Source organism: Drosophila sechellia, chromosome X, assembly GCF_004382195.2.
Source record: "Drosophila sechellia strain sech25 chromosome X, ASM438219v1, whole genome shotgun sequence".
NCBI classification, from domain to species: Eukaryota; Metazoa; Arthropoda; class Insecta; order Diptera; family Drosophilidae; genus Drosophila; species Drosophila sechellia.
In genome coordinates this window covers 8,003,820-8,030,336 of record NC_045954.1, presented here as the reverse complement: position 1 = coordinate 8,030,336, position 26,517 = coordinate 8,003,820, and the positions used below count along the sequence as shown (strand labels likewise).

Here is a 26,517-nt window from a genome sequence, read left to right as displayed (position 1 = left end):
AAACCAAAATATGAAACAATGTTAACAAATCGAGGAAGGATTAATATAAAAATGGAATAATAAGTTCGGCTAGCCGACACTCAAATACCCTTGCAATCGATTACAAAAGTCTAGAATCGTGAAAATGGAATACGAACCCCAAAACTCAAATCTTTTCTAAAAATACCCTCACTTCTGTTATTTTAAATACTAGGATTTTTTTACTGCGTTTTTTAAATGAAGGAAATTGTTTAGTTTACAGACCTAATACGTAAATATGTTGTACAATTAAATAGTTCTAAAAACGATTCCGATTATGAAATGAGCAAATGAGAATTCATGTAGAAATGCATAAACATTTAAGAACGCACGATTGCAAGGATATCGAATGAAACGTTTCGAAGGAAACCTAAAACCAAATGAGAAATCGAAATTTAACTAGAGAATTCTTTTCAAATATCAAATAAAGCAAGAACATTAATAATATAATATAATATTTCAGCCACGATGGGAGAGCTAAGAAGTGAATAAAACAAACGAATGCAACCAACCAGTAACAACACACACATATTTCAATTGCGCTCGTTTAGCCCATATATAGTATATTTCAATTAAAAGAACGAAAAAAAAACACATTACAATATTTCAATATGTCATTAAGTCACAGCGAATAAACAACAACAATAAGTTGAAGGCGACTTACAAATCTAAACGAGAAAGAAACTGCGATCGTGTGTGCGAGGGAGAGAGAGAGAGTTGGAGAGATATAGTAACTATATGTATATATATATATCAGCCGCGACGATCTTCGTTGGCGCCAAAAATCGAGCGATACTAACTAAATTTGCTAAGGTCTTTCAGCCGCTTGGTTTATGCGTGCTGTCTAAATCGTGATAAATTTAATATTGATCTAGTGTTTTTATAAATAATTGTTAACTAGTGACAATAGTGCGTCTATTGTTGCACGGCGGTTTATCACGAATAAGTACTATTAGAACAGTGCGTTTGGCAACAGTCGAATTCGACGTTTTAAGATATATAACATTATTTTAAATACTTCTAGGAGATTAATTTTGTAAGCCTCACTTTTCGATTTTTGTGTATATAGCCTTTGAGATTATCTGCACGTTTGATTTATCGTTTATATTCATGTTTTAATTTTGACAACCTTTAGTTGTATATATAATTCGTTGAGATATTTAAATTAATTTTTGATTGAAAGCTACCAACTGATCTTTTTAAAGTCTTTACAACAAAAACGTTGACATATTGACAAATTTTTAAGTGTTAAATATTCCTACTATAATATGTTGACAAGCATCAGAGGTGTACTGCCAACTTTTTGATTACGATCTGAATGTTGACCAAAACGCACTGTTCGCTGATCGCGATTTAGCTAACACGCATAAACCGAAATCAGCCTGAGTGAGAGAGAGAGAGCGCTAGTTTCAACTTTGTGAGTTATTAGCCTAAGCTGAACTTGTGTCTTTTTTGGTTTGGTTTAAGGAAATGTGTTTTTCTACTGTGTAAAAGTGTGCTGCGTCCGTGCTGAAGGACGCGATTAGGTATCAACGGCCTGGTCATCGTTGTCATCCTCCGGCTCATGGCCACGTCCCTCGCGAATCCGCTTCAATTTGCGCTTCAGCATCATGACGCCTGCCAGGGAAAATGGTTACTAATCAGATTTTCAACATCGGTTAGAGCAGGAAGCTTACATTTTATGGCCTGAAAGGTTTTGGCCGAGGCCGAACTGGTTTCGGAGGGCAGCGAATTGGACGTGGTTCTAATGTGCGCCAGCTTTACCTCCAAATAGGCCTTCTTCAGTGTCTTGTAGTGCCGGAACTCACTGGTGTCCTTGACCAGGATGCACTTAGCCGCCGATCCCTCGCCCGAACAATCCGACGGCGCTGTGTGATATATCTGATGGTAGAAGTACTGCAGCACCGGCGAGTTCCAAATGGAGAGGCCGTACCACAACCAAATGGGCACATTCAGGGACAGCTTGAAGTTCTTGGCGAACAGCGTGGGTATAAAGTACTTAAAGGGCAGCAGGTTGACAAACACATACGCCCACACCATGATGCGCAGGCCGAGAAAAACCTGGTAGATGATCCGGTGTGAATTGGTGCTGGGCAGGACCAACAGGGCCAGCACCTCGGTGAGTATGCTGTACAGACCCACCGTCAGATTCAGGCCCACAAAGTAGTTTTCGTACCTAAAAACAAAGAGTATTTAGTATTTTCGTGCTTAATTGGCTCCAGGCTAGAATGGTAAGGACCAGGTCCCTATCCCAAACGTGTCTCGACTTGCCTATAAACATCGATGGCAACCAGGGACAGCAGGTAGAGTCCCTTGGAGCCCACCTCCAGAAAGTCAGCGTCCTTGAAGTCCAACCACGCCCCATGCAGGTAAAACGTGATGATGAAGATCGAGTAGAACTGAAATTTCTCCGCCTGATGAGATCGATAGAAGATCAGGTTCTCCGAGGAGTAGAAGAGCGAGTAGCGTCCCTGGTTCTTCATCAGCTGCGGCAGGATCATGAACTCGTTGTAGAAGTGCAAGAACAGGCAGCTGGCCGCATAGAAGGCGATGTTCCAGATCACGCGGGCGAACAGCCTCCGCTGAAAGTGCTTCATGCTCGACGACTTCAGAAAGAACTGCAAAGGGAGAGGAGCAATTAGTCGAGCATTGGTCTTGGGTCGTTACAGATAATGGTTTCTATGGCTTATGGTCAGCGCCGATGCCAGGAGCGAAGTGCCAACCGAATGGGAGAGGAAGTCCATGCGGAATCCCAAGCACTGTCGGGAGTAAAATCAATACTATCTTCGCTTTACATTGATTTTACAAGAGACAACACATTCAAATAATAATCATTTATAGCTTAGTTGCAAGCCAAAACAGTACAACAAAGTGTCGCATTTCGCTGTGTTGTGTAGCTTTTCAAAGGGTTGGTAACAGTATTTTTAGCGCCCCGCTCGGTTGACACCCCGTCCACCCCCGGAATGCGCGAATCCGGCCCCGTGTCCGCTCTGTTTATTTATAAACGCAAATTGGCCGAGCAACCCCTCAAAAGAAAAGTGCAATTGGAGGCGCCGCATCGAGGGTGCTGCGATTGAAAGGATTTGCCACGTGCAAGACCCACCTGGAAGAGCCGCTGGAAGGCGTAGTAGCCGCAGGACAACGCCACGAATATCCAGAACACACCGTTTATCAGGTAATAGAGGTCTATGTCCCGCACCATCGAATCGAAGCGGTCGTTGGTGATCAGGTATTTCAGCGGCAGAAAGAAGTTGCTGATCTCCGCCCAGTAGTCGGGCGGACCGGCCTTCATGTCCAGAATGGAGGTCATGCTGCTCCTCGGCGGGATTTCCCGTTCTGCCGCCCCAGAATCGCGAGTTGGTTTTCCTCGTTTTCAGCCGAAAATTGGGAGAATTTGTTTCGTTTCCATGTATCGATAGTACCCGTAACGTGTAACGTGAAATCAGCGGTTATCGATTATAAAACCGCTGCAAAGTACTGTGCTTCTGTTACGCTTCTGTTGCAGTGCTGTTAGCGTTAACAGCGGGCAAAGTGCGCCAAATTTGAATGCCAGTAAATTACTTCAATTTTAAGGTGCATTACCAATTAACATATGTACATTTGTATTAAATTTTAATAAACTTATAAGAATATTTTTCGCTTCAAGAACCCACCAATATGACCTCCTCTTTGGCGAAAATCGAGGACTTTCCCTCCGATCCCGTTGAGTTTTTTAAGAAGATCCTTCAGGAAGCTGCCAAAGGACATCCCGATGGATTCGTGCAGGAAATGAACCTGGCCACCGTGGACGAGGAATTCGGTGTGCTCAACCGTACTGTCCTGTACCGCGGACTCACCCAGGATAATTGCGTTTTCTACATAACCCATCGGTACGTTCGAAACTTCAAGAACCTTCGGGCCAATCCCAAGGCCTGCATCACCTTCTATATGCCGGATGTTAAGGATGGGGCCGGAAATCAGAATACCTGGCAGGTGAGATTGATTGGAGCCACCGCCGTGGAACTTGCCCAAAGCGAAATGGATGCTCTGTGGGCCAAGGAGAATTTGGCTGCCCAAATCAGGGGTCACATCTGTCCCTGTGGAGAACCGATTAACTACGATGATCTCAAGGCGAAGCACGATCAGTTCCTTCAGGATCACAGAGGAAAATCCATCGAGAGGCCAGCAAGCTAGTGAGTTTCACCGTTTACATATCTATATTTAGTATAATAACATATAATTACTACTTCTTCTAGTACCGCTTGGAAATTCCAACCGCAGCGTTGGGACTTCCTGAAGGTGGGTCTCGACCAAATCGCGGATCGGGTGCAGTACCGCCTTCAGAAGGATGGGAAATGGGCATCCATGCACGTGTCCACCTAATTGTGGTATACCCCCAGTAAAACCATTATCTTGATTTTGGACGATTTCATTTTATTCAACAATATCTTTCTACAAACAGCTAAACGTACAGACTAACAACTAAATTTGCTTCCTTTTCGACATGTTTAACATACAATTACAACATAGTTAATAAATATTACACAAAACAGCAAAAAAAAGGACGTTTAAAGAATACAGTTAGCATAGAGTTACACAGGTTCCAGTAACATTAGAGCAGGTTAGTTACATAAGTACATACACATGCTTAATTGTCTTACTTGCTTTGCTACACCACACACATAATACCCAGTGAGTTTCGGTTCCGTTTTCTACACAAATGCGCTGAGGGGCGTGCCCCCGCCCCCTGGTGGACTATCCCGACTATATCGCGCTGATCGTCTCGCGGATCCAGGCGGCATTCGAGGCGATCTTGTCGTACATCCTGGGCCGCTCCACGCCCGTGGGTCCGCACGCGATCCGCCAGGAGGAGACCCCAATGAGCGCCCACTGATTCGTTCCCGGAATTAGGCACTGGACGGGCGCTCCCGAATACTCCTCTTGCTGAAAATGAACAAAACAAAAATATTATAAATATCAGAGATAAATCAAGTAATTGGAAATTAAAAATATATTTATAAACTGTAATTTTGGTCCACTCTAAAAAATATAATCTATATAGTTTGTAAAGGCTCAGATTAATTAATTAACCGTTAAAAATTTGATTGTCAACAGTTTCTGTAAACTTTCAAATTAAAAATAATTTCGTAATAATATTATAGGATCCACTCTGTTTTTTTCCAATATTTCACCATTGAATTAAACTCGTGCCACCCCAATTGGCGATCGCGACGTCACACGCACGAGACATGCAGCAACGCGCTTGGCGTAGAGCAACAACAACGAGCAGTCGAAACAAAGCAAAGTTGAATGAGTAATTTCTGCCTCTCTTTTTTACTCTCTCCAATTGCCATTCAAAGTGAGCACGAGCGAACACACACATGTATACACATGTATAAGCAACCCCCGTTACCTGCGAAGGTTTACCTAGGACAGCAAAAACAACAACTATGAGTGCAGCTGCAGGCAGATAAAAGGAAAAAGGGAGATAGAAAGAAGAAGCAAGGGACACCGCAATAACAAAAAACACATAAAACAGAGCGCCAACTGTTGGCTTGCATTCATTCGATCAGCAACATTCAAAGCGAACGCATCGCGGCAAGAAAGATTCTGGAAAATAAGAGAGAAAGATAAAGAAGGATTGCCAGTGTGAAGATCGTTATCAATTTTACTACAATATTCGAAAAGAAAACCAAAGGATGGCCGATATCACGAGCAGCTTGAAGATTCTCTTCCAGGGCGAGACCAACCTCATCACTTGCGGATCCTCGAACACCTACGAAGAGGTCATCTCCCAAGGTGAGTCACGAAATTTGAATAAAGAAGTGTAATATAGTGGAGTCGTCTTCCAAGCCAATTTACTATATAATTCAACACCTAAATCTGCGGATTCTGCTTTAAGAACACTGAAAAATATTGAATCCCATTCATAGTATTTTCTTCTGCTAACTTCATGTCAAAATAAGATTTGTTAAATAAACCTTTTATGACAATGAAAGATTTAAACTTGGAAGATAATAAACTAAAAGTAAACTGTACTACATATTATTCTGATCTTAATTAACCGACTTTTTTTCTAGCCATGACCCGCTTCGCCATTCCGGAGACCCAAAGGAAAGCCCTCATCCTGACCAACGGCAAGGACTACGTGTTTGAGGCGCATTTGCTGGAGTATTTCCTACTTCTGTTTCCCTGCCCGGAGATCACCTTTCACCTGAGATTTGACTGGTCAAAGATGCGCCGCAGCTTGGGCCAGACCCAGTCTCTTAAGCGAAAGCGTCTAGTGGATTTGGAGCAAACCGAGGGCCAGAAGGAGGAGGACCAAGAAAAGGAGGATCCGGTGCCGGAGTACAAGCCGGTGCCCGTCTACCGGATGAATTGCTTCCTGGGATCGCTGCCCACTGCCGGCGCCATGCCCGTGCATCGACAGAATTGTTTCCTTAGGGAACAGTCGCAGCAGAAGTTGAATGAGATTTCCATACCTCGGTTGCAGGAGGACGATGACCAGCAGAAGGAGCCGCCCAAGAAGCGCCAGCGCGTGGACGTCTGTACGCAGCCAAGACGCACTGCGTCTACGTCAGTTGGTCCATCTCCCGTTCCTGTCATGCGCACGATTCGCATTTAGGTCGCCAATCACGGATTGTACATAGCTCTAGTACGTATACGATACTCCAATTAGTTGTATTTATAAACTAAAAGGTTGAACCATTGTTCCTAAGACTTACACTGCACTTATCGCACCAAACAATCGTCCAAACCAAATGTTATATTATGTAAAATAATCATTTTTGTTGATAATTTTAAGCTATGTGAATGCAACATACTTTAGATCCTAAGCATTCTTCTGGTCTATTATGATTTGAGATTTAATTAATCGCCGTAATACACTATACCATTTTTTAAATATTAAATTCAGTTTTCATCGTAATATCATAAATAACTAACTGAAAAATTAATTTATATCCCCTCTACTCTCATTGAAGTGAATCAGTTTAATAAAGCTAAATAATATTTTTAAGCTACACTACGCCTTTCCAAATATTTTGGCTACTCACCGTGCAGTCGTACTTCTGGTAGGTGGCCTCCATGCACATGGAGTTCACGGTGGCAATGGACACATTCTCGCAGGGCGCCATGTCGCCCATCTTCAGCTGGACACGCTGCATGTGATCCCGCTGCCGGGACCAACCGAGTGTATTGCAGTTTGTCCAGATCTGCTCCTGGGCAGCCGGAACAGCCGCCAAAACGGGAGCCTTGGTGGCTGTGCGGGCGGCGGTGGAGGAGGATGTGACCGTGGTGGAGGAGGAGTAGTAATTAACCTGCGGCGCATGATCCGGCAGTGGGTACCCATCCAATTCTTGGTGCAAAGCCTCCGCTTTGGGCATATAGGAGGCGGCTGATTCGCCGCCAAAGTGATCCTCCTGCTCGTCCTGATCCTCATCCTCCTGGTTCTTCGTGGAGCTGTCCTGCTGCTCCTGCGATGGGATCAGGAAGAACTGCTGGTTCTCCTGCGACAATCGACTTCGCTGCTGACTCACAAGCTGACCCTCCAATCGCTCGGCCACCGGAACATGGGATCTCCTCTGGGCCGGTGGCTGCTGGAGCAGGCGTCTCTGCAGGGCGTCCGGCAGGCAAATGGGTCGCACATGGTCCGAGTAGCTGACCGGAGTCTCCAGGCGCACCAGTGCCGCCGTCGAACCTTCTACCGGGCTCTTGATCATGCCAATGATGCGGCGCCTCTGCGTCCACGGTGCCTTGGCGGACAGACGCACTGCACCCACAATGGCCATCCAAGTGGCACGCGGCTGGCCCTGGAAACAGCCCTCGGTGGTGAGGACCCAGTCCTGCGAGATCAGGGTGCCGTCGCAAACGTGGATATCCTCGCGGAACAGGGCCACCAGCCAGGGCCAATCCCCAGGAGCGGACATCTTCGGCAGCGAGAGGTGCTGCTTGGCATTGAACAGCGCCGACTGGACGCCACAGCGCAGCTCCCCGCAGCCCACGTAGAGCACTTGTCGCCGGGGGCAGTGCGTCCGTATGAAGCTGATCTCCGGCGCATGTGGATCCAAAACACGCACGTAGTCGTTCAAACGCTCCGTATCGTTCTTCACATCGAATATTTCCACGGATCTAAAAGGTTATTTTGCATATTTTACGTTATTTCGCATAAATAATAGACTTGAATCCTTACTCGTATCCCAGGGACTTGCAAAGCGACTCGGAGACCGTTTGGCGCACCACCAGCTTGGCATCGCCCTCCAGACCCTCGGCGCACAGCTTGCCCACCACTCCCTTCTCGGAGAAGACAGCGTAGCCGGCGGAATGGAAGCGGGAGAGGTACGGTACCAGGGGCTCCGGCTGCAGCAGATCGGCGGCCAGTGGAGCTATAGATACTGCAAAATATATAAAAATCATTTAATATATTTATTAACCTAAAATCTGTAGAGATGGTTCCCAGGACCAACTGGTTACTCACGGCAATCCTTCTCATCGGCGCCGTCCGGACAATCCGCCTTGCCATCACATCGTGCCTTGCGCGGCACACACGCCCTGCCACGCCCACAATACAGAGCGTTGGGCGAGCAGAAGGCGCAGCTGCGCTCGTCGGAAAGGTCCGGACAATCGGCATAGCCATCGCAAAGCCGAGGACTCTGGACATTGGATTGCATGTCGCTGACACAGTGCGGCTTCTGATGGCACGACTGGGTGCCCGTGGACTCCGGAAATCGTTCGCAGTCGAAGAACTGCCGGAAGCGCTGCGGCAATCGACCGCCACAACCGGCCATGAAGGATTCACAGTACTCGCGGCATATCGGGCCCGGAGTTGGCTGCATATCGGAGCCGTGCGTGTCGCACGGCGGCTGAAGGAGCCGGCACACAAAGTCGTAGGCCTCCCGATGGCATTCACCGTCCACCAGTTCCCGGAACACGATCACGTCCTCGGCCAACTGTTCGTAACTGGCGTGTCCCAGAAGATTCGGATAGGTGGTAATGTTGTAGCCCACCTGGCGGCAGTAGGATAGCTCCAGCGGTGAGCAGCGACGTGGCGGAGCCGGAGTGGTGGTCACCACCGGCTCGGTGGTCTCATCGTGTCCGCCCAGCGGCGAACTGGACATCACGGGCTCCTCGATCAGGCCGGTCGTCTCCTTGATGCTTAAACTGGCCACATCCACCGTCATGTTGGCGAAATGGCGGCGCTGCTGCGGCGGCTGGGTCATCTCCTCGTGGAATAGGGCCAAAAGGTCACCACTGCTCACCAGACCCGCGTACGGATCGAAGATCATGTTGAAGTGAACGACTATGTTGTTGTTATCCTCGCTCCTGTCGATTCAAAAACCAGCAAACCAATTATTGTTAAGGAAAATGTTATTAAATCAATTATAAATAGGTTAATAATATAAAAGCGATTTCAAAGAACACAATAAACGGAATGAATTTCAAAACTTTGTTTTTTTTTTAGGGAAATTTGTGATTTTTTGATTAATTGATTTTCAAAAACATTATTTTGAGCATAACATTCAAAATAATGGCTCAAATATGGAATGTCATATCTCGTTGAATTCGTAACAAAATTTCCTAGCAAACTGTATTCAAACTTCGAAATTGTAATTTTGATGATGTAACCCCTTACAAAAAACGCGAAAATTTGGCCGAAAATTAATTTTTCAAAGTCCTTCCAAAAGTGATAGGGATGGTTAGTATTGGTAATTGGGAGCACAAAACGGTAATTCTTTTGACTGTGTGGGCATTTTTAGTCAAGTTATAGCCAAAAAAGCCAACATGAAAAATGAGTTTTTTGCAAAAATTGGTTCCCTGATTTTTTGTAAAATAAATAATCGGTATTTTGAGCATAACATTGAAAATAATGGCTCAAATATGGAATGTCATATCTCGTTGAATTCGTAACAAAATTTCCTAGCAAACTGTATTCAAACTTCAAAATTGTAATATTTTGCCATTTTTGCAAATTTTGATGATGTAACCCCTTACAAAAAATGCGAAAATTTGGCCGAAAAATTTTTCAAAGTCCTTCCAAAAGTGATAGGGATGGTTAGTATTGGTAATTGGGAGCACAAAACGGTAATTCTTTTGACTGTGTGGGCATTTTTAGTCAAGTTATAGCCAAAAAAGCCAACATGAAAAATGAGTTTTTTGCAAAAATTGGTTCCCTGATTTTTTGTAAAATAAATAATCGGTATTTTGAGCATAACATTGAAAATAATGGCTTAAATATGGAATGTCATATCTTGTTGAATTCGTAAAAAAATTTCCTAGCAAACTGTATTCAAACTTCGAAATTGTAATATTTTGCCATTTTTGCAAATTTTGATGTTGTAACCCCTTACAAAAAATGCGAAAATTTGGTCGAAAATTAATTTTTCAAAGTCCTTCCAAAAGTGATAGGGATGGTTAGTATTGGTAATTGGGAGCACAAAACGGTAATTCTTTTGACTGTGTGGGCATTTTTAGTCAAGTTATAGCCAAAAAAGCCAACATGAAAAATGAGTTTTTTGCAAAAATTGGTTCCCTGATTTTTTGTAAAATAAATAATCGGTATTTTGAGCATAACATTGAAAATAATGGCTCAAATATGGAATGTCATATCTTGTTGAATTCGTAAAAAAATTTCCTAGCAAACTGTATTCAATCTTCGAAATTGTAATTTTTTGCCATTTTTGCAAATTTTGATGATAACCCCTTACAAAAAATGCGAAAATTTGGCCGAAAATTAATTTTTCAAAGTCCTTCCAAAAGTGATAGGGATGGTTAGTATTGGTAATTGGGAGCACAAAACGGTAATTCTTTTGACTGTGTGGGCATTTTTAGTCAAGTTATAGCCAAAAAAGCCAACATGAAAAATGAGTTTTTTGCAAAAATTGGTTCCCTGATTTTTTGTAAAATAAATAATCGGTATTTTGAGCATAACATTGAAAATAATGGCTCAAATATGGAATGTCATATCTCGTTGAATTCGTAACAAAATTTCCTAGCAAACTGTATTCAAACTTCGAAATTGTAATTTTTTGCCATTTTTCGCAAATTATGATGATGTAACCCCTTACAAAAAATGCGAAAATTTTGCCGAAAATTAATTTTTCAAAGTCCTTCCAAAAGTGATAGGGATGGTTAGTATTGGTAATTGGGAGCACAAAACGGTAATTCTTTTGACTGTGTGGGCATTTTTAGTCAAGTTATAGCCAAAAAAGCCAACATGAAAAATGAGTTTTTTGCAAAAATTGGTTCCCTGATTTTTTGTAAAATAAATAATCGGTATTTTGAGCATAACATTGAAAATAATGGCTCAAATATGGAATGTCATATCTCGTTGAATTCGTAACAAAATTTCCTAGCAAACTGTATTCAAACTTCAAAATTGTAATTTTTTGCCATTTTTCGCAAATTATGATGATGTAACCCCTTACAAAAAATGCGAAAATTTTGCCGAAAATTAATTTTTCAAAGTCCTTCCAAAAGTGATAGGGATGGTTAGTATTGGTAATTGGGAGCACAAAACGGTAATTCTTTTGACTGTGTGGGCATTTTTAGTCAAGTTATAGCCAAAAAAGCCAACATGAAAAATGAGTTTTTTGCAAAAATTGGTTCCCTGATTTTTTGTAAAATAAATAATCGGTATTTTGAGCATAACATTGAAAATAATGGCTCAAATATGGAATGTCATATCTCGTTGAATTCGTAACAAAATTTCCTAGCAAACTGTATTCAAACTTCGAAATTGTAATTTTTTGCCATTTTTCGCAAATTATTATGATGTAACCCCTTACAAAAAATGCGAAAATTTTGCCGAAAATTAATTTTTCAAAGTCCTTCCAAAAGTGATAGGGATGGTTAGTATTGGTAATTGGGAGCACAAAACGGTAATTCTTTTGACTGTGTGGGCATTTTTAGTCAAGTTATAGCCAAAAAAGCCAACATGAAAAATGAGTTTTTTGCAAAAATTGGTTCCCTGATTTTTTGTAAAATAAATAATCGGTATTTTGAGCATAACATTGAAATAATGGCTCAAATATGGAATGTCATATCTCGTTGAATTCGTAAAAAAATTTCCTAGCAAACTGTATTCAAACTTCGAAATTGTAATTTTTTGCCATTTTTGCAAATTTTGATGATGTAACCCCTTACAAAAAATGCGAAAATTTGGCCGAAAATTAATTTTTCAAAGTCCTTCCAAAAGTGATAGGGATGGTTAGTATTGGTAATTGGGAGCACAAAACGGTAATTCTTTTGACTGTGTGGGCATTTTTAGTCAAGTTATAGCCAAAAAAGCCAACATGAAAAATGAGTTTTTTGCAAAAATTGGTTCCCTGATTTTTTGTAAAATAAATAATCGGTATTTTGAGCATAACATTGAAAATAATGGCTCAAATATGGAATGTCATATCTTGTTGAATTCGTAAAAAAATTTGCTAGCAAACTGTATTCAAACTTCGAAATTGTAATTTTTTGCCATTTTTGCAAATTTTGATGATGTAACCCCTTACAAAAAATGCGAAAATTTGGCCGAAAATTAATTTTTCAAAGTCCTTCCAAAAGTGATAGGGATGGTTAGTATTGGTAATTGGGAGCACAAAACGGTAATTCTTTTGACTGTGTGGGCATTTTTAGTCAAGTTATAGCCAAAAAAGCCAACATGAAAAATGAGTTTTTTGCAAAAATTGGTTCCCTGATTTTTTGTAAAATAAATAATCGGTATTTTGAGCATAACATTGAAAATAATGGCTCAAATATGGAATGTCATATCTTGTTGAATTCGTAAAAAAATTTGCTAGCAAACTGTATTCAAACTTCGAAATTGTAATTTTTTGCCATTTTTGCAAATTTTGATGATGTAACCCCTTACAAAAAATGCGAAAATTTGGCCGAAAATTAATTTTTCAAAGTCCTTCCAAAAGTGATAGGGATGGTTAGTATTGGTAATTGGGAGCACAAAACGGTAATTTTTTTGACTGTTTGGCCATTTTAAATCAAGTTATACCCAAAATACCGATCTAAAATATTGAATTTATTGCCAAAAATCGACAAATTTCAGCGTAAATCTGGCGGCGCCCAAAAGTATGCAACGAAAATATTGGAAACCAAAAATATGCGACTGCTGATCGTATGCGAACATGTTCGGTTCCCAGTAGCCATTAATACAAAACCATGGTCCACCACCATGGTGGTTATGGTGAATATGGTGATAAGGCGCAGGAGATGGTAAAAAGAGTCATAAGGGGAAGAAATAAGGAGGTAGAGGATATGGGGATGTACTATTTGTGCGCTCCTAAGCTAAAAAAAAAAAAGCAGTTTTACGCACCCATCCAGGGCCAAAATCTCGCTGCCTTCGTAGGCCTCCCGCAGATCGGATCGGCGCAGGGTGAGATTGATCCGCTCCCGGTAGTCGCGCGCCTTGTGCTGGAACCTCATCGAGTTCTGGTTGGCCAGCTCCATGCTCCACTTGTCGTTCAGCACCATGAAGCGGCCGCGGAAAACGCGATCTGGCAGCGGCTCCGGTCGGAAATAGGTATCTACATGGGGTAAACAATCGGTGGGTAATGTGTCAAATACAATGTTTTTGTTTACTAAAGTACTCACATCCCACATAGACAAATATTCCGGCGACGAGGAGGGCGATGAGGAATCCAGCGATGACGGCACAGCCGCACTTTTGGCCATCGCCAAGTTTCCGGCGGGTGAAGCGGATGTCCGAGTCGGTGGACAGGACGGACTCGGATTTTCTCCGCAGCCCGTGATTGTGCTGGTGCATATGAAGTTGGTGTTCCCGCTCTCTGTCTCGCTCCCTGTCTCTTTCCCGTTCCCGCTCCCGATCTCGTTCCCGTTCCCTTTCCCGCTGCTGTGTGGCTTCCAGTGGTGGTTGTCCATTGGCCAAGCCTGCTGCTCCTCCGGCGGCGGAAGCTGCACTTCCATTACCGTGACTGTGGTGCGGTTTGTGGTGCCTTGTGCATCGGGTGTTGTGGAAAACCTTTGGCGGCTGAGCCGTGGTGCCCACACCGCCACTCGGATTGGGATTACTCTGGACAATGCCCTGCGAAGAACCGAATAAAAATGAGGAAAAAAGAAAGAGACACACACTTGCGTTCGTCAGTATTAAGCACTTTTCGTCGGACTCAATAATTAAGCTAGGTCGCTGACCAGCTAAGCGCCTTAAATGCTGTTCAATTTTCAGCCAAATCATGCCGTTAAATCAAATCACGGAACGAACCGGCTGAGAAAACTCTCAAACTGGTGAAAAATTCAAAATCTCGCACTTGAAAATTATGATTTTTCTCGTTTTTAATGCTGCTGCAGCATGCAAATGCGACATGCGATATTTGGATTTTGTGCGAGGAAGCAGCAGCATTAATTAAGGAAATTCGTATTGCATTTCGGACTTCGTTTTCTGGGTATTTTCTGGTGTGTATTTATGCCTAGCAATTAATTCAAATTGCGCGCCGTTGGCGTTGCCAACTTAATGAAGCGTGCAGGGGGCGGCGTTGCCAACCGAAGCAGATGCAGCTACCGTTAGTTTAACAAACTTAGTTTGAATTCAAATTTGAATTTAAATAAGAGAATTTAGAAGGAATTTTCAATTACAAAAATAAATAATTCATCATTGCTGTAGTATGAGCACAGCCTGTGTTTATTTTAAGCAGACTGAAATAGCACGTAACATAGCGGCGAAAGAGGAGAGGAATTGGTTGGTTTATGTTGCAGTTGCGAAAGCGGCTAAAAACAGAAAAAAGCAGAAAAACAGAACGCAGACACACGGGCACAATTTAGAAAAACAATTAAAGCGCAACTAAGGTAAGAGGAAAAAACCACTGCCGGCTGTTGCCACCACTTTTCTTGGGGCCAAGACGAAAACGGGTCAGCACTCGGCCCAGTTTCAGTTTTCCTCGTCGGCTGCGTGCCTCCATGTGATGTGATTCCATGTGGTTCCATATGATTTGTGATGCTGCCAACGCCAGCCGAACAGCAAAAACAATGCAAACTAGAGTCCAGCGAACAACAAGTAATTAAACCCGAATGGCTTCCTCGTTTCATAATCCCCACAGCGGTCAACACTTTTCGCCGGCCAATTCCACACTCTTAACGCTTTTACGCACTTTAACACTCGGCCGCCCAGTTTCCCAATCGCATTTCGCCAATTCTGTTTAGCTTCTCAAGCATGCAAATGAGTGCAATAACCGACGTGTAATTGTTAATTAGCATTAGAAAGTGATTCAATCGGAGTTTACTAGCTAACTTAAGCAAAAAGTATTCAAAGATTATTTAAGAAATAGTTACGAAAAGAAAGGTGTACTAATATAAGAAAATAAATATATTGTTTAAACCATGAGAAACGAAAAAGATGCTCCCTTTGTTATTAATGCTTCTTTTTGGACCTAGTGTCTTGCCCGCGACTGTATTGACATACTGGGCCGTCGGAGGGTTAAAGTGGGAGCATCACAGTTTGTGCAAGAGTGAGCGAGTCAAGAGTCAGTCGGCCGTATAACGGTTAACGTGCTCGGCACACGTGCATCAAGATTTTCGCAGTTACCTCATCTCATTTCGCATCTTTCGCACTTGCCTTTTCGCGCATTTCCCTGCATTTTCCATTCCGCCACCACTTTCGCTTCGGTTTTTCCTTGACTTGCTTAATTACCGCACAGTTGCGTTAATTGTGCTCACCTTCCAATTTTTACCGTTCGCCTGCATGCTCTTCTCTTTGTTGCGATTGCTGCAGTTGTTGTTGTTGTTCTTCTTATCAGCAGCCGACAAGTTGGACGCATTCGCATTGATATTGGCCGCGGACAACGGGGCGGATGATTTATCCGCGTCGCGCGATTTCTTCATCTGCAAAATGATAAGAAGAAATGAATTAAGACACTTTTAGCTACAAAGTTTGTAAAAAGTATGGTAGCTTCTGGAATATAGTTAGTTTTTTATAAGCGGACACCCAAAAAAGAAGAGATTATCAAGCAAATTGCTTTGAAAGAATTCGATTCTGACAGAAAACATTACTTACTTAGTTAGAAACGGGCCATTTATCAAGATTTAGCCAGCATTTTGAGCAGATATCTATCCAAAGCAAACACCAAATAAACAAGAATTCGGTTTAAACACAAGCGCCCACGATCAAAAAAGTTATCTCAGCAATAAAAACCAAAAAGTATACAACACTAAGCTACAGTAGACACACCCATGTGATGACTTTCAAAGTTCGTGCAAGTGGAAGCTCAACTTACTAATTTACTCTTAATTAAAAGATTAAGTTAACTAGCTTACTGTTTAATAATCCGCTTAAGTAATATATTAGTATCGATCCGCATTGGTAAATGAACTAACTCCATTACATAACTAAATAATAATAGGCACTTTCGCGCACTGCACTATGTCACATGGTGGAATTAAAAATGTGTCACAATCGTAATTGCCCTCTTTTGGCCATGTAATTGAAATGGTGGTCTGTCGCTTTCGCTGGGTGCTCACTGTACCGCGATCAGCCGGCCAGCGAGTGGTGAAAACGAATATAATCCATTGTTACAGACCTGGTAATGGAGATGACATGCGCCGGACGCCCGAAACTAGCCAGCTAACCAAGCGGACAGGTGCTAATTGTGCGACTACGAATTTAGCACGGTCCGCCCGTACAGTGGCCCCCGCCTGCGGTGGACCGCTCGCAACAACAAACCGACGTTCAACACCGCCCTCTGGGCCCATTTGAACATGGCTCGAGAAATGAGCGCGGCTCGCTCCAGTTTTGACCAACACAAAAGGCCAACAGCCGACAGTCATCACATTGCAGGGGCATTCGGGCCCCAATGTCAAGAAAAGAAAGTTTCACTGTTGGTTTTTCGCTGCTCATATTGCTTGCTTATCCCATTTCGTTTAGCATATTTACATATTTTTTGATTATTCGCTGGCACAGCCACCAGCTTGCTCCCATTATTTGCCGCCTATTTCGGTCACTGATCCCCGCTAGCCGAGATTCACCGGCTGGTTCCGAGCGTTGAGTTTGGTATGTGGTGGACCACCTAAGCCCAAGTGGTTACGTCAATGTTGAGTTGGGAGTTATAAAACGAAAGTTCTCGCTGTAAGTAGCTACACCAGGTAAAAAGGGAAAACCTGTGTTTGCTTAATTCTTATTTGCCATGCTGATCTATTATAATGATAAGATCTATATGATATATGATATATATAGGATCTATAAAAATATCTAAACCAATCAAGGGTGAATTGGTGAATTCGGTCATCAGTGCGGTCGCTTTCCTTTTCGAGCAAGCGAAAAACAAAAAATATATATATATAAATAAATTCCGAAAATCTCGCTGCAACTTTCTTTGCGTCGCAAAGAGCATAAGGTCAACCAGTCTAAAGTTGAAAGGCTTATAGGCTTTCGATATGTGGCAGAGTTCAAAAGACTGAGGCCACGAACTCGTTTTTCCCCATTCCCATTTCCATTTTCATTTCCATTTCCATTTCCACATTGACAAGTGTCATTCGAGAAAAAGCGAAGAAGCTTCGCATTTTTGAATCGTTCGGTTTTGGCCTGGCTAACTGGCTAACTGGCTGGCTGGCTGGCACAAAGCGAAAGCGAATTTTTTCGTGCCAATTGCAGTCGAAAATACACTGCATTTTTATTTTGTTGCATTATATGTATGTGCCCTATTGTTGTTGCTCTTGCAGCTATTGTACATTTTCAAAGCCAAGGCGATGCAGCTGGAAATGAAAGTGTTTTTGTTGCCGCTTCTGCTTCTGCCACCGCAAACACGTTTCGGCAAACATGTTTGAGCCAACTGCAGTCGACATCGACTCTTGGCTCCCAAAAACCACCGACCAAACCCGCCCCTCCCCGCCAGCCGCCTTTCCACGAATTTTCCTAATTAGTCGCCCGTGTGAAAGAAAAGCGAAAACGAAACGTGGCATCTGTGGACTTTTGTATTCGCATTATTATGCGCCCATGTTGCGAGTAAGAGTTTCCACAGAACAATTAAAAGGCTGCAAATAGCCATGCACAGAGTATATGCAGAAACAATGGCTTATGGAGCCATGGAACCGATCCTACAAATTGGGCTAATAAAATGCGGTTACAATGGCAGGCCTATATATACACCAAATTGAGGCATCAAATGGCTGCTTCTTTGTCCCTGGTTCCCACTGTCTGGGAAATCTCAATAATACCCATCTTGGGAAGTGAATTAACTTAATTGTCTGCCCAGATGCGTTCAGATATACACTCGGATATTAAATCATATCGGCGTGGGTTTCGCAATAGCAAGTAATGCAACATGGTAATTGCAAGTCTGGGTCAAGTTACAACTCCGAGTAGCCCTTGTGCAACGATCAGGAAACCCAAGTCGGTGGCCAATAGGGCTGTGGGTCGAGTTTCATGACGCTAGACCATCGCTCAGCCAAGTTACCAGAGTTAGGAACAACATGGCATCATACGCATAATATGCCACATGCCACATGCCACATGCCACATGCCACATGCAGTAGTGCAATCACTGGTCAAGTTTCGCACCAATCCCTGGGCCACAAGTCCAGTTCGCTGAGTTAGGAGCACCGAGTTGTTGAGCTCGAATATCACATTTCACCGTGTGTCGAGTGCATTGTTGCATTTGGAAGTGGAGACACGTGCCCCCAAAGTGCTGGAGGTAGCGGGTAATGGAGCGGAAGCGGAAAGCGAAGGGAAGGGAATGGAATGGAATGGAATGACCCAAAACGGCAGCTGTGACAGCTTTTCACTAATTTCCCTTCAAGCAGCCGCCGCAGACTCCGTCTGAAGTTTTCTTGAAGTTTTCTCGGTTTCCTCAGTTTTCTCAGTTTTCTCAGTCGCAGCTGCCACTCAATCGTGACGAATTAATAACGGAACGTTTGCCGAACGAACGGGGGAAAGCTGCAGCTGAAAAATAAACGGGCGGAGGAGCCCTCCTTCTTTCAAAGTGGCGCACAACAAAAAAAAAAAAACAAAAAAAAGAAATAATAGTAAAAACACTAACAAATCCGATGACAAGGCGACTTCAGCCGCAAGATAAAAGCGAACAGCTTTGACCCCTTCAAGGAGCATTTGCCACTGCAACTGTTGCGCTCTCTTTCTCTCCGCCATGCACTGGGAGAAAAAAGTAAGCAGAAGTTTTGAACTATGGTGTTTTACCCATTCAGCAGATTTCAAATGGTTACAAAACCATCAAAACTATATATAGACCCGCCCATCAATTCTATATACCATCTATAAACATGCTAGGAAAAACTCTATAACTAAGAGTACAATCTTCAAAATTTTAACAGCTTTTCAAAAATATCTAAAAAATGTTTTCAAAACTGAATAGCACGCATGCCCCTCAATCGCATGGCTACGTGCGTGCTGGATTATCTTTTGTATAGGATCAGATGGGATCATATCGGGTGGGTATGGAAAAGCGTACGCATAGATGTCGCCGCCTTATGGAAGACTTCGGTTTGGTTTGGCTTGGTTTGGGCTAGTGCCGAGAAATCGGTGACGACGACGTGACTGAGACCGATTCTCCGATTCAGCGATTCTCCGATTTTCTGGCCACTTGGAAACTGGGTTGCCTTTTATTTATTTTTTCTGGGTGTGTGCCTCTTCGCAGTCGAAGTGGGTGAAGTCGGAGTGACTCACTCGTCGGCCTACGATCACAACTAGCAGGCCCCACCAATTATTGCAAATCAAAATGCAATGCAGCAGGAGGATGCACTGTGAAGAAGCGGTGGCATATATACTTGGAATAAATCATAATCATAAAAATAGAATTAATTCAAATAGAAAGAACTAAGCGACTAGTTGAACCAAATGCTTAGTTTCTCCTACTTTTGCATGCAACACAAAAATCGATGTAACCTTGTTTCTTGCAGTGTAACTTGACAGCTCTTTAAGTTGGACCCACTGCTTTGTTGTGAATTCCAAATGAAGTAGAAAGTTCTCAGTTTAAAAAACAAAAAAAAAAAGAATCGATCATTGGAATGCCGCTGGGCGCTTTCTTGGCCATTTGTTCATTTATTTTCCTCTATCGCCCTCTCTTTTTGTCCGCACATATACCCCTCCTGCTCTTCTCTTCACCCGTCTTCTGGCTGGAAGAATTGTCTATTCAGAATGCGATGCTTGGGGCCAAAATGGGAATGGCTGCGATTATGTGGGAACCAAGGTAGATTTCAAAGATAAGCTAACCAATTAGCATAAATAAATAATAAATAAATAGGAAGAGAATAGAAAAAGACGCCAAATAGGGGTTGATGAACTAAAAGTCTGCATCGAGAAATTCCTCTATAGGTAGATCACTTTACGTAACTTAAATGCTCATCCTAACTTATTATAACACTTCTATTTAGTCAAAGACTTTCATGCAGATCCCACGACTTATTTGTATTTTCAAGGCAACTACGAAATGTTTATTTAAAACTTTGACATTCCCACAATTTCCCAAAAAAAAAAACAAAAAATTAATTTCCGCTGCGATTAGCATATTTAATTGAAATTTTGCAACTATTTCGGACGACCAACTGCAGCAGGAAAATGCCACAAAAGGTAAACAGCCAAAAAGAAAACAATTCGAAAAAAAAACACGCCTTGAAAAAGCAAGCAAAAATTAAAAGTTAAAAAAAAACAAAAAACAATTTGCCCACGCCGCTGACGTCACTGGTTCAAGGCTGCAAGCAGTGCGCTTTTTGCCAGTCGTTTTCTAGTTTTCAAGTACTATAAATATGTGCAAGAATAAATCAGAAATATATGTTTACTTAGCAGAAATAGCCATAAATCGAGTAATATTGTTGATTGCGAAGGAGCGAAGAAATGTTGTGAGCAGAGCTTGAAGATTTGTGCTACTTTCTTCTGAGCGCGCAGACTCCGCTTTTGTGGCTTTTGTCACTGCTTGTTTTGTTTGCTCCTCCATTCTTCTGGCCTTCCCCCTGCCCCTTGTCTACACACTTTACTTCTAATTTATTTGAATGACATTTGTCGAAAAATGCATGCAGTGGGAGAAAGTTCTTTTCTCTCTTTTGCACTCACAGGAGCAGGCATTAGTGTACACAGAAAAAAATACTACAAAATCAATTGGAATTAATGTGATTTTTTGTTTATAACAAATGGCAGGTAACGGAGTTACTTATTTTCCACAGTGTTTTTCCGCTGCTTAACCGCATTACTGCTTTAATGATTTGCTACTTTGCTCTGTCAAAAGGTCGATTCAGAAAATATTTGATTGTGCTCAGACCAGCAGAAAAATCAAGCTCAGCTTAACCCACTAAAGACCACGCTCAAAAGCACTGAAAATAATACTCGAAATTAAATAACAAGTTGGTAACATTGTGATTATATTGATTATTGATTATTCTAGGCAATAATTGCTTATTTCATATTAAATAATTATACAAAATCTTAAATTGTTTGCTGTAGTCAATATGTCTATTAATAAAACATGCATATAAATATATATTAATACAATGCATATATTAATGTAGTAGCTGACTTTCAGAGGGTTAAGTCAGCTTACTTTGTTGCCAATCCCCCAAGTTGTTGCTGTGTTGTGGCATTTGGCCAAATGGCAACAAATTTTTTTTTTCATATTGTTGCTGCTGGCTTTTTGCTGCTATTGCTGGATTTTCTTTGGTAAGGTGAACCTGTTGCACATGACGGCAAAATGCGACAGCCAGTGGAAAACGCAGCTTGAAGATGGATGAAAATATGGCTAATAGGCAAATCTCAGTGCAAAACGAAAAGTTTCCCCACATCATTGTTGATTTCAAATAAATTTTCTATCCCAAATTTGGTTTATTACTGATAGTTGCAACCGATTGAGCGCTTTTGTTGTTCTTTTGCTCTTATGACTTTAGTGATTTCTGTTGTCGCTGGTGATTGTGCAAAAAAGGCGAAAAAAAAAACAAATAAATAGGGAAGAGAGTGAGGGAAAAATTCGCCAACGAAAACCGAAAATTGCTAAGACAATAATGGAGCCCCACGAGTCAGATAAGCCTAGAAAAACATGGAAAAAATCGCCGCAAAGCAAAATCGGCGGCAGAGAACTGAAAGTTGTTGCGTTTGTTTCTAAGCCAAACGAGTTTGTTGTTGTTTCTGCTGTTGTTGTCGTCGTCGCTGCAATCACTTTTTGGCGCATAAACTCAAACTCAAATCCAAATCCAAACTCAAACCCAAACCCAAGCCCCAACTCCAGACCGAGACTAGACCCATGGACTTATTGGAATGCCAAGCCACACACACATGGCGACGCACAGTCGCGGTCACAGCACTATGGTCTTTCCTTTTCAGCGGGAAAATAATTAATTAATTAATTACTCATTACCACCATTGAATCACTTATGTTTTTGTCTATGTAGGATAACAATTAAATAGGAGAACAAATGTTGTATACTTTTTTGACCATTTTTTAAGGTGGTTTTCTCCATAACTTGTCCAAAAATGATAGCACGGCTAAAGTGATTACTGTTTTGTCTGCTAATAAGCCAAACTAACTTTCCCTATCACTACTTTTATGATTTGGGAAAACAAAATTTTTTACAAATTTTTCATTTTCGATAAGGGGTAACATCATCAAAATTTGCGAAAAATGGGAAAAAATTAATATTTCCAAGTTTAAATACAGTTTGCTAGGAAATTTCGTTACGAATTCAACGAGATATGACATTCCATATTTGGGCCATTATTTTCAATGTTATGCTCAAAATGCCGATTATTTATTTTACAAAAAATCAGGGAACCAATTTTTGCAAAAAACTCATTTTTCATGTTGGCTTTTTTGGCTATAACTTGACTAAAAATGCCCACACAGTCAAAAGAATTACCGTTTTGTGCTCCCAATTACCAATACTAACCATCCCTATCACTTTTGGAAGGACTTTGAAAAATTAATTTTCGGCCAAAGTTTCGCATTTTTTGTAAGGGGTTACATCATCAAAATTTGCGAAAAATGGCAAAAAATTAAAATTTCCCTGTTTAAATACAGTTCGGTAGGGAATTTTATTACGAATTCAACGAGGTATGACATTCCACGTTTGGGCAAATATTTTGACTGCTATCGAAAAAATACTGATTCTTTTTTACCAAAAATATATGACAAAAATCAGATAATTTCAGGCGTGGCTATCTCCTTAACTTGGCCAAAACGAAACCTATTTCTTCGTTCGCAGCTGTGCATATGCATACGTATTCCTACAGATCGCGGTTTAAATTACAGCGGGCGGACTTGTGAGAAGAAAACGAAACGAATCGAAATGAAATGGAATGGATTGAACCCACAACAATCGCAGCAAAACTCCAAATTGCTCAATGCTCGTTGTTTTGCCTTTGGCGGCCAACACCAACAATTACAACAATAAAGACAAAAGCAGTTAGAGGGGGGAGGGGGCCCTATTTAAGCCACACACGCCCTGCAACAACCAACATCGACCAGGCAGCAACTAACAACAATAAACAACTAACAAGCGAGAAAAACTTTGGTCAAACTTTGGTCGAAAAGCCTTGGTTCCAAAATGTGGTGAATAATACCCTTAACAAATGTCTTTCACATGCAGTTTTTTCGAAGTCCATGGCCTTGGTTTCAATTGCGAACCCATTAGAACGCCACATTTAATGGAGACAATTTGCTAGAATGGATTCTTCAAACAATGTACGAACATAACAAACACTCTTCTTCTGAAGTCTTTAGATAATACAAGTAACTAGCTTTGCAAATCCCAATTTATTTCAATAACAAAACCACCAATCTGCGAGCAACTTCTTTTGCATATTGCAAGCGTAGAGCATTAGCTTATTCGGTTTGAAGCCAGCAACTTAACACTATTATTGTTAGAAACGACATATTTTGTTTTTCGAAAAATTCTCATCAGGCGAGACAACAAAAGAAAGAGAAACAACCGTCCACAGTTTTCAACGACTCATTTCACAAACAAATTTATACACGCCACCAAAAACAGTTGCTGATTGCTGGGAGAAATACAAAATACAAAACACAAAATGCGAAAGACCACAAATTACAAGAGGGAAATAATAATAATAAAGAAAAGCAACAGAAACTGACATTTTTGCATGAAAACAGCAGCAAATTAAAATCGCAGGGAGCTGAAGATTTGCGAAGACGCAGAAGACGACAACGCATTCTGCACATAAAGAAATAAGAGTCTAATTTGAAGCAATTGGAATTTTTGAGTAATAGGCCAATGCAAGCCAAGTTGTATAGGTAATTTAATGATATACCAACCATTTAGCGTTCTACATAACTTTCTTGTTAAATGTCTAAGTTTAATCCAAAATAATCACTATTTTTTTTGCAGTGTGGCCAACTTTTGATTTCTTTCGGTGAGGCGGGCCAGATTTTAACAGCGAAGCGCCCGCGGCAAAAGCAACAATCAACAATTTTAATAACAACAACAGCAGCAGCGAGCGGCAAAAGTAAGTTACTAAGTCAAAATTGGCTTATAACGGGACGCACTTTCACTTAAACGCAGCTGAAGTCGCTGCTCTCTTTCTTTGCATGTGTGCGTGAGTGTGGGGATGCTGCTGCCCCCAGCCACGAAAAGGGGGCGTGGCATTGTAATTTCCATAAACCTAACAGTAGCCAAAACTCACACAGTGGGCCAAAATGCAAGCAAAGCGGTCACTAATCGTTTGATTCGATAGAAATTACTCAAGTGCAATTTTTGATTAATTCCTTTTCATACATTTTAAGCTCACCTAACATTTAGCTTAAAATTAACTAACCAATTTGCTAACTAAATTTATTGAACTTAAGCTGTTTTGTTGTTAGAAGTGAATGCACAATGAAGTGGGTGAGTATAGTAACATTTTATAACTGGCTAATATGAATGATCATACAACTGATTACTCTAATGAGCGGAATAGTAAGTGTGCGATCGCACGAGGGCGTTAACACGAGTGGCCACTGTACATGCGCGGACTGCTGTGGATGCGATCCCGTTGCAGATTGGCAAACGTTAGCAGGTTACCGATATCGCCGTCTAGTAGTGCAGCATTATTGCATAATGCCAATCCGCAGCACGACAAAAACATAAAGACAAAAAAAAACCAAACAACGCGACGCTTTTACTTTTGTTTCATTAATTATGGCAGCTCAACGATTTCCAATTATGACAGCGATTGGAAAGCCGTTTAAGCCGAGTGACCAAAAATAAGCCAAAGACCAAATAACCAACGAGTGTTGTTGCCCTTTCAAGAATCCCATCGGATTTTGTGGAATTTCGAAAGGCATTTCCAAAGGCATGGCAATAATGGGTATGGGTATGCTATGGTAAGTGGCCTCCAGGAATCCGCGGATATATTTCACTATTGTCTGGAAAATGGCCCAAACAATGCACTTGATTTTGGCCCCTGGGCGCAGGGAGAGGCTTAAATCCTTCATGTATTTACAAGATATTAGATTTTCTAGCTCAAAAACTAGCTGAGGCATTGCCAAGTTACGAACTAAGATCAAGTAAAGTAAAGTAAATGAAATGAAAGTAAATGAAATTGGATTGGTATTTTGTGTGCATTATGAATCCAGAAAACTGTGCCAGTTTAACCAGCAGCCAGATTCTTAATTAGATATCATTTGCAGATTTAATTAATGATACGTAAACCCATGCTGAATGTTACTGCCACATTGGCCAGTTGCCATATGGACGCGGAGAAAGAGAAGTTCCAAGTTCGCCTCATAATCCAATTATGAACCGGAGAAATTTGTACTTTCGGACCTCTGATTAAGTTTAACTACTGGCCGCGCTGGAATTAGCCGCATTTCCTGGCGGCGGCCACGCGTAATTGATTTGAACTAGAACTCACCTGGCTGTTGCTGCAGTAGTATATGTCCGACATCCTGGTTCTGGGCTCCGATCTCGAACTCGATCTGGCTCTGGATGTGGGTACGGATCTGGAGCTGTCCTGCGCCTGCTCCGCTGTCGCGGATTCGCGCCACTCGCAAACCTTTCAGCGTTTTCCCCTCGCTTTCGTTATGGAATGGCGAAACAAAGTGGACAGCATGCCCACCAACCAACCAGGCGGTGATCCAGGTAAACTGGCGAGCAGGTGAAGCAGCCCTAGGTGCTGGCCAAAACGACTATAATGGCAACCTGTTTTGCTGCGCCGCGGAAAAGTGTCACACAGCCCGGTTGGCTTGCAATCGATATGGCCAGTTGACGTCGCCTCTTGCTGCGATCTTTGTTTTTCTTCTGCTGCTTTTTTGTTTTTTTCGTGTTTTGGCGATTAGGTTTTCCGCATATTTATCCGCATTTAGGCAGAGCCACACAATACAAACAAAACAAAATACAAAATAAATACATGTGTGTATATATACAATATATATATTAAATGCAAACAATGCCGCACTTCACGCTCCGTCTTGCAGAACACACGACCGCCGCTTTTCCCGCTTTCCATATGCGCATGCGCGCACCTTTCTTTCTTTCGGATATCGCCAAGTGATGCACTCCGTATGCGGGATTTGCGATTTGGGGGATTCGGGATCTGAGAGCCGATGCGATGAGAAACGCTGCACGACCGTCTCGGGCGGAGCT

General features: G+C 41.9%; 4 protein-coding genes across 5 annotated transcripts; 2 read left to right on the top strand and 2 right to left on the bottom strand.

Annotated features, from left to right (window-relative positions):
- Window positions 1-549: 549 nt before the first annotated feature.
- LOC6619790 lies at window positions 550-3,430 on the bottom strand. Its single transcript, XM_002043968.2, has 4 exons — window positions 3,122-3,430; window positions 2,290-2,636; window positions 1,695-2,194; window positions 550-1,635 (listed from the first exon to the last, which is right to left on the bottom strand). The coding sequence occupies exons 1-4, from the start codon at window positions 3,326-3,328 to the stop codon at window positions 1,541-1,543; spliced, it is 1,149 nt and encodes a 382-aa protein (XP_002044004.1). The 5' UTR covers window positions 3,329-3,430; the 3' UTR covers window positions 550-1,540.
- LOC6619793 (pyridoxine/pyridoxamine 5'-phosphate oxidase) lies at window positions 3,110-5,151 on the top strand. Of its 2 annotated transcripts, none has more exons than XM_002043967.2 (3): window positions 3,110-3,193; window positions 3,665-4,190; window positions 4,254-5,151. In XM_002043967.2, exons 2-3 carry the CDS (start codon window positions 3,676-3,678, stop codon window positions 4,378-4,380), a joined length of 642 nt encoding a protein of 213 aa, XP_002044003.1. In that variant the 5' UTR covers window positions 3,110-3,193; window positions 3,665-3,675; the 3' UTR covers window positions 4,381-5,151. The 2 variants fall into 2 exon arrangements, with proteins under 2 accessions (XP_002044003.1, XP_032582719.1); XM_032726828.1 differs by lacking the exon at window positions 3,110-3,193 and adding an exon at window positions 3,495-3,591.
- Window positions 4,411-26,517, bottom strand: LOC6619788. The gene is made up of 9 exons (XM_032726826.1): window positions 26,330-26,517; window positions 25,787-26,175; window positions 15,667-15,831; window positions 13,591-14,041; window positions 13,313-13,523; window positions 8,474-9,318; window positions 8,189-8,390; window positions 7,053-8,127; window positions 4,411-4,941 (listed from the first exon to the last, which is right to left on the bottom strand). The coding sequence occupies exons 2-9, from the start codon at window positions 25,817-25,819 to the stop codon at window positions 4,762-4,764; spliced, it is 3,162 nt and encodes a 1,053-aa protein (XP_032582717.1). The 5' UTR covers window positions 25,820-26,175; window positions 26,330-26,517; the 3' UTR covers window positions 4,411-4,761.
- LOC6619789 lies at window positions 5,400-6,805 on the top strand. The gene is made up of 2 exons (XM_002043966.2): window positions 5,400-5,796; window positions 6,078-6,805. Exons 1-2 carry the CDS (start codon window positions 5,697-5,699, stop codon window positions 6,620-6,622), a joined length of 645 nt encoding a protein of 214 aa, XP_002044002.1. The 5' UTR covers window positions 5,400-5,696; the 3' UTR covers window positions 6,623-6,805.

Coding starts and splice junctions, on each gene's coding strand:
- LOC6619790 (XM_002043968.2), bottom strand. CDS start 3,328: ATGACCTCCATTCTGGACATGAAGGCCGGTCCGCCCGACTACTGGGCG. Junction 2,637..3,121: donor CCTTCCAGCGGCTCTTCCAG/GTGGGTCTTGCA, acceptor CTCCCTTTGCAG/TTCTTTCTGAAGTCGTCGAG. Junction 1,636..1,694: donor AACCTTTCAGGCCATAAAAT/GTAAGCTTCCTG, acceptor TTTCCCTGGCAG/GCGTCATGATGCTGAAGCGC.
- LOC6619793 (XM_002043967.2), top strand. CDS start 3,676: ATGACCTCCTCTTTGGCGAAAATCGAGGACTTTCCCTCCGATCCCGTT. Junction 4,191..4,253: donor ATCGAGAGGCCAGCAAGCTA/GTGAGTTTCACC, acceptor TACTTCTTCTAG/TACCGCTTGGAAATTCCAAC.
- LOC6619789 (XM_002043966.2), top strand. CDS start 5,697: ATGGCCGATATCACGAGCAGCTTGAAGATTCTCTTCCAGGGCGAGACC. Junction 5,797..6,077: donor CGAAGAGGTCATCTCCCAAG/GTGAGTCACGAA, acceptor CTTTTTTTCTAG/CCATGACCCGCTTCGCCATT.
- LOC6619788 (XM_032726826.1), bottom strand. CDS start 25,819: ATGTCGGACATATACTACTGCAGCAACAGCCAG. Junction 15,832..25,786: donor ACTACTGCAGCAACAGCCAG/GTGAGTTCTAGT, acceptor ATCATTTTGCAG/ATGAAGAAATCGCGCGACGC. Junction 4,942..7,052: donor ACCAGAAGTACGACTGCACG/GTGAGTAGCCAA, acceptor GTTCATTTTCAG/CAAGAGGAGTATTCGGGAGC.